The sequence below is a fragment of the Lactuca virosa genome, chromosome 8 (genome assembly GCF_052849685.1).
Source record: "Lactuca virosa cultivar CGN04683 chromosome 8, Lactuca_virosa_CGN04683_v6, whole genome shotgun sequence".
Classification (NCBI taxonomy): Eukaryota; Viridiplantae; Streptophyta; class Magnoliopsida; order Asterales; family Asteraceae; genus Lactuca; species Lactuca virosa.
The window spans coordinates 234,162,883-234,176,068 of record NC_136433.1 but is presented as its reverse complement, the minus strand read 5'-3'; the positions used below and the strand labels follow the sequence as shown (position 1 = coordinate 234,176,068).

Below are 13,186 nucleotides of genomic sequence, written 5' to 3'. Positions count from 1 at the left end.
TTCTTTTTTCTATTTTCTTTATTTAATTTGGTATTTAAATAATTAAAAAAAATAAAATCTCTCTCTCTCTCTCGCTCTCTCTCCAGATCACCCACAACCCAATCACCAGCTTCATTTTCTCTAGTGTTTCTTCACATCTACCTCCATAGAAAAATCCACACATTGGGACTACGATCTGCATCAAATAAAACCAAACTTGATAATAATACCTTCATCACAATCGCCTTCCACCCCATTACCGGAGATGCTACCAGAACCCTAAATCTAACTCCGCCGCCGCCATCATTTGGGATAAATCAGTTGCAGGAAGCAACGACAATGTTCATAACTCTCCTCCTTGTTGATCTCTGAATATCAGATCAATGGTCTTGTCTCCCTAGAACGTTGTTTCCTTGATCAACTTCATGGTTCAACCTTCAAAGTATATGGGTCTGAACCTTCATCATCTGGGTTTCAAAATTCTAATCGATTCAACAAGCATATTCTTGTTTAAATCGTGTAAATCGAGGTGGGATTTGAAGTCAGGTGGTAGCTTCTTTTTAATTTCAGTTATCATGCTTAGATTTAAGTTAGAATTTGAGTTGCAGGTTAGATTTTAAGTTTAAGCTCTTGGTTTTGATTTGAGGTTAGAATTAGATTTCAACAATGGTGGTGGATATCGTGATTGGTTGTTGTTGGAGGAGGTGAACTGTGGTGTTTGTTGGAGGTGAACAATGGTCCTGTTCAGAGGCGAACGGTTGTCGGAGATGGTTGAAAAGAGGTTGTCGGAGGAGGTGAACGATGGAGGGGAAAAGGGATTATGGGTAATGGTGGAACCATATATGGAGGTGGCAGACGGTGGTAGTGGCAGACTAAGGTGGCGGCGGACGATGGTGGAGGCAGACGATGGTCAAAGGGTGGTGGTGGTGGCGGACGGTGGTCAAAGGGTGGTGGTTGTGGAATATATTCTTAAGTTCATGAATATGTTCTTGAGTTTATGAAGATGTGTTCTTGAGATTATGAAGGTGTTCTTGGGTGTTGGGAGAGGGGGGGGGGGGGTTGGGTGAGATTTTAGTTTTTATTTTTTATTTTTAATTATTTAAATACCAAAATAAATAAAGAAAATAAAAAAAAAATGACAATGGTAAAATAGACTTTTCAAGTGTGTCAGGGACCAAAAACTCAGAAAAACTTTGATTTTGGACCTGCCATGCAAGTTAAAAACATTTTGGACCCTATCCAAAGATTTTTGTAAACCATAAGGACTAAATTTGCAGTTTTGTCTTTTTGGAATATTGATTAATTGATATTAGTAAAATACATAATTAATAAAATTATAAAATTTAAGTGAAACAATCGTTCCAACACATTTAACAAACTAAAATTTACAGTTGTTAGTTTTTGGGACTAAATACACAATAAAACCCTCAAGACCATTTTTACAAATTGAAATTTTTCCGGACGTCACTAAAAAAGAATTGCAAACCATCGGGGTTATTTTTACAGTTTTATCAAAGTTTTGTCAAGAATAAATTTATTATACAAGTAGAAAATATATAATATTGTTATGAGAAATCAAATATACTTTTTGCTTTTTGTTTATACTGATATTTCTATTCAATAAATCAAAACAAGTGTCAAAAAGAAAAGAAAGATTATTAAAAAAATTAATGAATTCAAGATATTATTATTTTATATGAATAGAAAATAGATAGAAAGAGGATGTTTAATTTCTGTTATATTATATATAAAGATACATTAAATTTTTTCAAGGTTCTAAAAAGTTCGACATGTTTTCATCATTGCGCGTCATAGCTTTAAGACTTGTATTTGATGTTATTCATTAACAAAATGTCGTTTTAAATCATATATATATATATATATATATATATATATATATATATATATATATATATATATATATATATATATATATATATATATATATATATAAATGAATAATAGTAGAAAATATATATAAAATTATTAATTTTATACAAAAATATCACTTTAAGCTACGCCTTACAAACAACGTAATTCGTCATGGCTCGTAAAAGTTTGAGGTTTAATATTACGACCAAGTTACCCTTAACGTTATTTAGAACCTTGATTTTCATAAATAACGAAGTAATCACCAACCTCATAAATAACGAAGTAATCACCAACCTTATGAACCAACCAAACCCTTTTTGGAAATCCTGAACTTGAAAATTGTATTAATTTTCTGTTTGCAAGAAAGAGCAACTTTGACACAATCCCAAATACGTTAGTAATATCAAGTAGGAAGTTGGTCACCGACCAAAACTTTTAGCACTTTATAGAAAACACATCTTTCAATAGGATCAAACAACCCCAACCTCCTCCATAAATTAAAAACATATATAAATACTCTAAATTAAATCATTCTATTTTGTGTATCTATTTTTTTAATTTGTTAAACATATTTGCTAAAATAAAAAATAAATATTTAATTTGTTAAACATATTTGCTAAAATAAAAAATAAATAAATAAATTGATATGTCTTTGTATATATTTAGGGGTGTTTAGGATTTCTTATATAAAGTCTTTATTAGTTTTATACGAATTTGAATTTTAAATGTTTGAATAAAAAAATCAAAATATTTATTGATTTAAAAAAAATCAATTTACTATCTTATTACTTTTTGAAAATTCTTATTTAAATTAAATATATATTTACCCATTTATCTTTATAGTAACTAAAAGTAAAACATATACTCGTAAGATGGGCTTTTAGTTTTTAGTTTTTGACAAAAAAATCCGTTTAAAAAAAATACGTTTGTCATTATAAATTTTTAATGTTTAGTTTAAACAAAACATTTTAAATCTAAAAGTTATCTATTGTTTAACAAAACGCTACCTCGTTAATAGCTATTCGCTACCTGTTAGTTTTACCAAACACTTGTGTATTCATGGAAGGGCATTTGATTGTGGCATGCCGGTTTTAAGTTTTTGAAAATTCTTTTAATAAATTATATTTTTTTATTATCTTATTTTATTATATTTATTCTAATTCTTATTTAATAAATTACATATTTTACATTATGAAGTTAAGAACCATATGGATTTTAATAAGTCTTTACAAAGAAAAAAATAAATTACATTTAATCGGTAAAAGTTTAAGGGCTATAAAAATATTTTTAAATGTTATTTATATAAAAAATTTATCAAAAATATTATTATAAATCCCAAAAAATGTAGTTAAAAATAAAGATACATATAAGTAAATAATATATAACGATGTCTATTTCGTTCATTTTTATATTTATAAACTTTTGCCCGTGCATTAAAAATAACTTACTAGTTTATTGCATTTCGATACTGCATAAGTGCAAAAATGTTTTTTCTATAATTATGATGCATGAATTTATATAATATTTCACGATTGTATAAATGTATATGTAAGCACTTTTTTACATGCTTACAAGTAAAAATATATTTATGTCTCATTAAGCCATGAAAAAACCCAACAAAATGTATACTTCCGTAGTATAGTTGAAAATTATGTACAAAATTCTTATTAAATTATAGCTAGACAGATAAAAAAAACTAGAGAGGGTATAGAATAAGACCTTAATTTCGTCACAAAATATGTTTGAATGTCGTTTTGTATGAATCCATTTTGTATAAATTTGAAAAGCAAAACACCATTTTTCTTCAAAATCTTGGTTAGCCCTTCCACTTCCCATGTCCTCTCTCTATATTTATATTAATATACATGTACATATATAACTAAGATCTTAGAGAGAGAAAACAAGAAACAACAACTACAATGGGTGTGTTTTCGTGTGATAACACGATGTTAGTACTAGGATTCTCTGCTTTCATCATGGTTAACCATGTCTATATGGGACATTCGTTTCCACTGGATCGCAACTTTCAAACACGAAAATTGCAAGAATTTAAGTCGTATTTCTTCCAACGAGAACATCATGTTTCTCTTGCTTCTTCGTCTTCATCTCCTTCTCCGTCTCCATCTTCGCCTGTAAGTATATATATTCAAACAGATTGTTCTTTTTTAACTATTAGTTTGAAGAGAATGAAAATAACTGATAACTAAATACCAAGTAACCTAAACATCTGTCACTCAAAGTCGTTACTTTTTTATATACCTCTCGCATATATGCTGATAATACCAGAGCTTGCAAGTAGGATCGACACATGTTTAGTAATATTCAAAATGGTTCAGGTTGGGTTGAGTTACTTTCGTTTTTTTTTTTTTTTTGGTTTTATAAATTATTAATGTGTTACGTATGATTATAAAAACTATATAATTACAATAATAATAACTCAATAGAAGTATAGAACATTTATGCTTATGAATACATTTTGGTATTTAATCTGTAATCCGTCGCTAAAAGATAAACATAAAATAATGTTAAAAGCTACTCTCACACAGGCAACAACCGGGTCAGGAGTCTTTCCGGTGATTGCATATGGTGCGGATCCGACTGGGAAAACCGACAGCACAGAGGCAATCCTTAGAGCTATTTCCGACGCCGTTTCCGGCGATGGTGTTGGGTTTTTAATGAATGGTATAAACAACGTCGGTGGAGTTCAAATAAGTCTAGAAGGTGGGATTTACAAGATCAGCCGGCCGATCAAATTCCCGGTGGCCGGCCGAGGGAACATTCTGGTATAATTTTTAACTTCAAATCTATTTAAACAGTTTTATATATCTACGTAACAAAAGATATATAATTTACATAACACGTACCTAATCGCATCTATAAAGCCTTTTTATTTTTTTATCGGGTGATTGGTATGCAAATGAGGTATGTAGTTGATGTTTGGCATAACCACTACATAAGAAAAATGTAAAAGATTATAAATATTATTTTTAAGTTTTACTTTTACCAGATAAAAGAGTAGGTATAATTCGTTCAAATTCAGACTAAAACCTCTTATTCAATCCTACATGACTCCACATTTATAAGCCTCTCATTTGATCTTATGGTTTCTAAATGCATTTACCAACAAGTATCAAACAACTCTTAAAGTGTTTTAAATTATTATTGATCAATTTGAAACAGATATATGGTGGGACCCTAAAAGCATCTGATAATTTCACAACCGATGGTTACATGATCGATTTATCATCTCCATCATCTTCATCATCAAATTCTCAATACAATTACGAATTCATAACACTTAGAGATTTAATGTTAGATTGTAATTTTAAAGGAAGCGGTATCCGAACAATCAACAACCTTCGAACAAGCATCGATAATTGTTACATCGCCCATTTTACCACAACCGGCATCCTAGTACAAGGTGGACACGAAACCTACATTCGAAACTGTTTCCTAGGTCAACATATTACAGCTGGCGGTGACCCTGGTGAACGTAACTTCACTGGAACGGGCATTGACCTACAAGGAAACGACAACGCTGTCACAGATGTTGTCATTTTTTCAGCCGCAGTCGGAATCAGTATTTCCGGACAAGCCAACATGATAACGGGAGTACATTGTTATAATAAGGCCAACGGTTTTGGTGGGACCGGAATATATTTAAAGGTCCCTGGAATCACACAAACTAGAATCGTGAATTCCTACTTTGATTACACCGGAATTGTAGCCGAAGATCCAGTACAACTTCATGTTTCCGACTGTTTCTTTTTGGGTGACGCGTTTATTGTTTTGAAATCGGTTCGTGGAGTTGTAGATGGAATAAACATTGTAAACAATATGTTTTCGGGATCTGATAAAGGGATTGATATCGTTCAATTAGATCAAACGAATCAAGAGTTTACAGAAATTGGTCACGTAGTTGTTGACAAGAATAATGTGAAGGGGATGAGCTTAAAGGCAACTATCGCGAATGGTGTAACAAGGGTCAATGGAACCTCGTGGAGTATTGATTTTAACAAGATTCTTGTTTTTCCTAGACGTATAAAATTTGTTCAACATACGTTAATGACTGATGCGGGTGACTCGTTTCCAAATACTGTTTTACGAAATATATCGGAAAATCAGGTATTGATTCAATCAGATGCGACAGTTGAAGGAAGTGCATCGGTAACCGTTGATCAAGGTCTCTGGATGTCAAGCTAATTTATATGTATTTAGCTGAATTCTTTTTCAATTTGTTCTATATGATATTGAGTTCAAGATCTAACTTGAAATTGTAACTTTCTGTATGGGATTTATATAAAAGTATACGGATTAATATATTTATTTGCTTATGTGTTTTCAGTTGTGATTGCAAAAATGAAAATACTTTTACAAAATTTGTCATTTCTGTGGGTCACACATATTTTTTGGCCCAAGACGATAACGTCGTGGATTATGGAAGTAAAATAGTAAATAGATATGTTTTGGGTCTAACTTTGGGCTGCGAAATGTAAAAGTGGGCCAAGTGTATGACGTAAGTGCATAAATATATATATTATAATTCAAGATTAATATGTAAATGGCTATTAGGTTTAGGGCATCTCCAACCCACCCCCAAACTCCATTTCTTTCCCCATTTCTTTTCCCATTCTTTTCCAACCCTACCTCATTTCCACCTCCATTTTTGGAGATATGAATAGTATTCCCTCATATATGGGGGAATACTATTCATATCTCCAAAAATGGAGGTGAAGTTTAGTTGCCAATTTTAGTCATTTTTAATTTTATTTTATACATTTCTAGTTTATTTTATCTATTAATTATAAATTAAATGCAATATTTAATATTTATAATATCATGTTATATATTAATTTTTATTAATTAATCATAAATGTAGAGTTTAATTAGTAGAGGGGTGTATTTGACAATATATATAAGTTATAAAAATGGAATATTCTAAGAATATACTTTTTGGGGTAAAAAATGGGGTAGAAAATAGAGTAGGGTTGGAGATGAAACACTATTTACTCCATTTTTTACTCCATTAATGGGGAAAAAATAGAGATGAGTTGGAGATGGTTTTAATTTTTCAGATTTAAAGTGTTTGGTAGCAGCTGAAGAACTAAAAGTGTACCAAAAGTGCATAACAGGACAAACCACATGTACCAAAACTGTAATGTAACATTAAAAACTAGAAGAACTAAAAGTGTAATTCATTCATTTTCTAAACTAAGAACTATAGGTTCCCAAAAACTGTAATTAATGCATAAAAAGTATATGGACCAAAATTGTAATTCAATCATTTTCTAAAATATACACTATAGAGGCAAAACTATAACTAATGAAAATTAAAAACTATAGGGACCAAAAGTGTAATTCAATCATTCCTTAATCAAAAACTATATGGAACAAATTAAAAACTATCAAAGATCAAAACTGTAATTATTGCATTTCCTACGAATTAAGAAGGATATATAATATGTAACTCATAATAACAATATATATATATATATATATATATATATATATATATATATATATATATATATATATATATATATATGGTGTTTTAGATTTTATTAACATATTACAACATTATGGTGTTGCTAATCAGGATTGATATTTTGAATGTTTTGAATGAGAAAAACTTAAAAGATAAGAGGGAACATGTCCTAGGTGGAAGCGTATTTGAGCTGCTCAGCTACATTATTTTTATAAGAGTAAATTATTAAAATCGTCCCTATGGTTTGGTCAAAATTACATGTTTCGTCCCTAACATTTTTTTTTGCACTCGGACCGTCCCTGTTGTAACATCCCAATTTTCAAGTCCAAAAATTTCTTTTAGATTAACTGACTCATAAAAACATTCATAAGAAAATACTGTGAAAACACATCATCTCATAAAACAATGTATCATGTCTGAAAACCCAAGTCATAAAATAATAACATATCAGAGTACAATCCCAGAAAACTCTATATGCGGAAATCATGTGTGTGTGATGCGCTGCTACACTACCGGCTCCTTCCCCTTAGACGAAGAGGTACCTGAAACCAAAACTAAAACTGTAAGCACAAAGCTTAGTGAGTTCCCCCATCATACCACATACCATACAGTCATATCACATACATACTGTCGGGCAATTCTGGGGTGCCCGACCTACCCAGTACAGCCATTCTGGTGTGCCGACCTACCCGTGTCAAACCATTCTGGGGTGCTGACCTACCCATGTCAAGCCATTCTGGGGTGCTGACCTACCATTCGGTCCTATCAACCGAACCTCGGGGACTATTCCACCCCCTACTGCTACTATCACATATATCATAACGTAAACATGCTGTCAGACGTTTCTGGGGTGTCCAACCTACCCTTCGGTCCTAACAACCGGACTTGAGGACTATTCCCTCCCTACTACCACTATCACATATATCATATCATGCCAGCATATAATCATATCATCACATACTGTCAGACATATATGGGGTGTCTGACCTACCCTTCCGGTCCTAACAACCGGACTCTACTACTGTCACATATACGTATCATGCTAGCATATAACATATCAGGTAGTAGCAAACATAGCAAACATAGACAATTATCATGAAGACAATCATCTATAACAACTCCTACTGGTGGGCCCGCATTGTGGCCGTAGACCCACCGCTACTGGAAGGTAACTCACCTCGTACAAGTAGCTGCTGATAATCTGTACGGGAAACCTCTGTCTGCTGCCGCTCCGGAAATCCTCCGGCTACAATCCCCAGAAAATACTTAATCAGAGTCTGATATCTACTCTTAGGGTAAAATGACCATTTTACCCCCAACCAAGTCCAAGTCAAAGTCAAAGTCAACTTCCAGTTGACCCGAATCGCCGAGTTGGGCCGTCAACTCGTCGAGTCCCTATCTCTTCAACTGTCCTCATCCACGATTCTACTCGTCGAGTTTAGCGACGACTCGACGAGTTCCTCTTCGATATGAACATCGAATGAACCTTCATCCGACTCGCCGAGTTGTATGAACACTCGCCGAGTTCACCTTCATCAGATGAACAAGTTCTGACCTTGACTCGCCGAGTTGTATGAACAACTCGTCGAGTTCATCTTCAATCATAAGGAGATTGCCTTGGACTCGTCGATTCCCATGAACTCCAGGTCTAAAACTAAGTCCAATGCGTTGGGTCACTCTTTCTGTCCTGTTACAACCCTTCTAACACCCAACTGAGTCCTTTTGACCCTCAATAGATATGGGACTCAAAGCCTTGGACTCGTCGAGTCCCAAGAACGGACTCGCCGAGTCGATAACATCCACACCCTAAATCCTCGATTTCTGATGTACAACACTTGACCAAATGATATATCCAAGCCCCTAAGCTCGATCTAGCACGTAAAGTTACGAACTTTACATGCATGCATGGGACTTTTGAGCCAAAAAGGCTCTAAAATGGCTCTAATGTTGCATGGAGCCTTCCTTGGGTGCAAAAGCAACCCAAATCTGTCTTGTGACCACTTTAAAGACCTGATTCCAAAGCCTCAACCCCCAACCATGTTTGCAATCATGGTTGGTTACCAAAAATAGCTTATAAAAGCCCTAAATCTCCCCAAAAAAGGATTTATCAAATAAAAGAGCAAGGTACAAACTTTATACCTCTCAAGAACTGCAATTGATGAACCAAACTCGAATCCTTCAGTTCCCTCTTGATCCTTCTATGCACTTCCTTCTTCCTTGTGAACAAACCACCAAAATTACTCAAAAGCCTTAGATCTTGCACCAAAACACTTAGAGTTTGCTATGGAGGGTTTCTGGGAGCATAAAGGGGCGATGGAGGCTGCATAAGGTTGTTTAAATAGGGTGCAAACCCTCAGATTAGGGTTTTGTCCGGTCAGAGCCTACTCGTCGAGTCCGGGACCCGACTCGACGAGTCAATCACTTAAATCCCGCGCCTCATCCCGCTTCTACTCGGCGAGTTGGTCCTTCAACTCACCGAGTCCAAGGCCAAAAATGCAAAATACTTAAATAAAAATACATACCAAGAACCAGGTGCTACAAATCTCCCCCACTTATTTTAGACTTCGTCCTTGAAGTCTGCTGCTCGATCCTGGAATAGCTCTGGGTAATGCTCCATCATCTCATCCATCGGATCCCAAGTCCACTCTGAGCCCTTCCGGTGCTGCCATTGCACCTTCACTAGTTCCACCTTTTTGTTCCTCAGATCCTTCGACTTCCGGTCGAGGATCGCCACTGGCCGCTCAATATAATTCAGGCTGTCATCGACCTGAATATCCTCTAAGGGTACCACTGCTGAGTCGTCCACCAAGCACTTCCGCAACTGAGAGACGTGGAAAGTGTTGTGGATCTGGCTGAGTTCGGCTGGCAGATCCAACCTATATGCCACCTTGCCCACCCGGGCTATAACCCTGAAGGGTCCAATATACCTGGGACCCAACTTGCCCCGTTTCTTGAATCGGATGACGCCCTTCCATGGCGACACCTTCAGAAGAACCATATCCCCGACCTGAAACTCCAGGTCCGATCGGCGCTTGTCGGCATAACGTTTCTGCCGACTTTGAGCAGTCTGAAGTCTGCTCCGGACCTGCTGAATTCTTTCTGTCGTCTTGAGCACCACTTCGGTGCTCCCCATGACCCTCTGGCCAACCTCACCCCAACATATCGGGGTTCTGCACTTCCTCCCGTATAACATCTCGAAGGGAGGACGGTCGATACTCGCATGATAGCTATTATTATACGAGAACTCCGCCAACGGAAGGTAGGTATCCCAGCTACCTCCAAAGTCTAAAACACATGCCCGCAGCATATCCTCTAATGTCTGGATGGTCCGCTCGCTCTGACCATCCGTCTGCGGGTGAAAGACGGTGCTAAAATGCAGACGAGTACCCAGTTCGTCATGAAACTTCTTCCAAAACCTGGAAGTGAACCGCACATCCCTGTCTGAAATCACCGATACTGGCACCCCGTGCCGCGCCAGTACCTCCCTGATATAGATATCGGCCAACCTTTCGGCCGAAATACTTTCCTGAATCGGGATAAAATGGGCGCTCTTGGTCAATCGATCGACGATGACCCAAATCGAATCCACTCCCCACGCGGTCCTGGGAAGCTTTGTGATAAAATCCATCGTAATGTCTTCCCATTTCCACAGCGGGATATCCAACGGCTGCATCTTGCCGTGTGGCCTCTGGTGCTCGGCCTTGACCTTCCTGCAGGTCAAGCACCGCTCCACATACCATGCTACGTCCCGCTTCATGCAGGGCCACCAATAATCAGGACGAAGATCTCTATACATCTTCGTTGCTCCGGGATGGATAGAAAATCTGGATTTGTGTGCCTCCTCCATCAGGATCTGGCGCACGCCTCCATGATAAGGGACCCACACCCTATGGTGAAGAGTCAATAACCCTCGTCTATCATAGTCGAAGGAGGAAACCTGCCCCACAATCCGGTCACTCTTCCGATGTTCCTCCTTCATGGCCTCCCGAATCTGCTCCAACAGCAGAGTCACCACTGTCATCCTCAGACAGATATCCCTGATCGGCGCTGCCTTGCGGCTAAGCGCGTCGGCCACCACATTGGCCTTCACCGGGTGGTAAAGGATCTCGCAATCGTAATCCTTCACCACGTCCAACCACCGACGCTGCCTCATGTTCAGATTTGGCTGGTCCATGAGATACCTCAGGCTCTTATGGTCCGTGTAGATGGTACAACGAACACCATAGAGGTAATGACGCCAAATCTTGAGGGCGAACACCACAGCCCCCAGCTCCAAATCATGTGTCGGGTAGTTCGCCTCGTGAGGTTTCAGCTGCCTCGAAGCGTAAGCAATGACATGCCCTCTCTGCATCAATACTGCGCCCAAACCTGAGATGGACGCATCACAGTATACAACAAAATCCTCCATGCCCTCTGGCAGGGCTAAGATTGGCGCCTCGCACAATCTCTGTCTCAGCGTCTCGAATGCGGCCTGCTGCTCAGGCCCCCAACGAAAGACCACGGATTTCCTCGTCAGCCTGGTCAGGGGCACGACTATCTTGGAGAAGTCCTGAATGAATCTCCGATAGTAGCCTGCCAATCCCAGAAAGCTCCGAATCTCAGATGGAGACCTCGGGACTTCCCACCTCATCACGGCCTCAACCTTGGCCAGGTCCACCGATATCCCGTTCTGGTTGACAAGGTGCCCGAGAAACTGCACCTCACGCAACCAGAACTCACACTTAGAGAACTTAGCATACAAGCTCTCCCTTCTCAAAGTCTCCAGAACCTCTCGCAGATGCTCCTCATGCTGCTCTCGCGTCTTGGAGTAAACCAAGATATCATCAATAAACACTATCACAGACCGGTCTATACACGCGGTTCATGAGGTCCATGAACGCGGCAGGAGCATTGGTGAGCCCGAAAGGCATCACCACAAACTCATAGTGGCCATAGCGCGTCTGAAACGCAGTCTTCTGTACATCCTCCTCTCTGACCCTCATCTGATGATACCCTGATAGCAAATCAATCTTGGAGAACCAAGATGCTCCCTGTAGCTGGTCAAAGAGGTCATCAATCCTCGGGAGTGGGTAACGGTTCTTCACCGTTACCTTATTCAGCTCCCTATAATCTATACACATCTGATGCGACCCGTCCTTCTTCTTCACAAATAGAATCGGGGCTCCCCAGGGTGAACTGCTCGGTCTAATGAAACCCTTGTCTAACAGCTCCTGCAGCTGTGTAGACAACTTCTGCATCTCAGGAGGAGCCAACCGATACGGTGCCTTGGCTATCGGAGCCGCACCAGGGATTAGTTCAATCCTGAACTCTACCTGCCTCTCTGGAGGTATCCCAGGCAACTCCTCGGGGAACACGTCCGCAAACTCTCGTACCACGGGCACATCGCTCACCGTTGCCTTACCCATCTCCCGGGTATCCATCACATAGGCAACAAATCCTGCGCAACCCTGCTGAAGGTAACGCCTAGCTCTCACTGCTGAACATAAAGCTGGTCCTTGCTGTGGCCTCTCGCCCTGAATCACCAGCTCTCCCCCACTTGGGGTCCTGATCCGCACCAACTGCTGCGCACAGTCAATCACTGCCCCATTGGGGCTTTGCTAATCCATACCGATAATAACCTTGTTCCCCCGCAAAGGTATGGGAACCAGATCTACCAGATAACGCTCCTCAAACAGTCGCAGGACGCAATCTCGGTAGACCTCTGATGCTCGCACTGGCCGGTCGTCCGCAATCTCGACCTCTAGAGGGCAATCCATCGTGCCCGACGATCGGGTAGCACCCGAATCAAACAATACCTGAACTGGGATACCGTTCACATGGAACGATCCTAAACAGAGCACATACATAACA

General features: G+C 38.5%; 1 protein-coding gene across 1 annotated transcript; it reads left to right on the top strand.

Moving 5' to 3' along the window:
• Positions 1–3,675: 3,675 nt before the first annotated feature.
• On the top strand, positions 3,676–6,195 carry LOC145129120 (polygalacturonase QRT3-like). The gene is made up of 3 exons (XM_079063864.1): positions 3,676–3,983; positions 4,398–4,634; positions 5,032–6,195. The coding sequence occupies exons 1-3, from the start codon at positions 3,771–3,773 to the stop codon at positions 6,052–6,054; spliced, it is 1,473 nt and encodes a 490-aa protein (XP_078919990.1). The 5' UTR covers positions 3,676–3,770; the 3' UTR covers positions 6,055–6,195.
• The last annotated feature ends 6,991 nt before the right edge of the window (positions 6,196–13,186 follow it).

Coding starts and splice junctions, on each gene's coding strand:
- LOC145129120 (XM_079063864.1), top strand. CDS start 3,771: ATGGGTGTGTTTTCGTGTGATAACACGATGTTAGTACTAGGATTCTCT. Junction 3,984..4,397: donor CTCCGTCTCCATCTTCGCCT/GTAAGTATATAT, acceptor ACTCTCACACAG/GCAACAACCGGGTCAGGAGT. Junction 4,635..5,031: donor CCGGCCGAGGGAACATTCTG/GTATAATTTTTA, acceptor AATTTGAAACAG/ATATATGGTGGGACCCTAAA.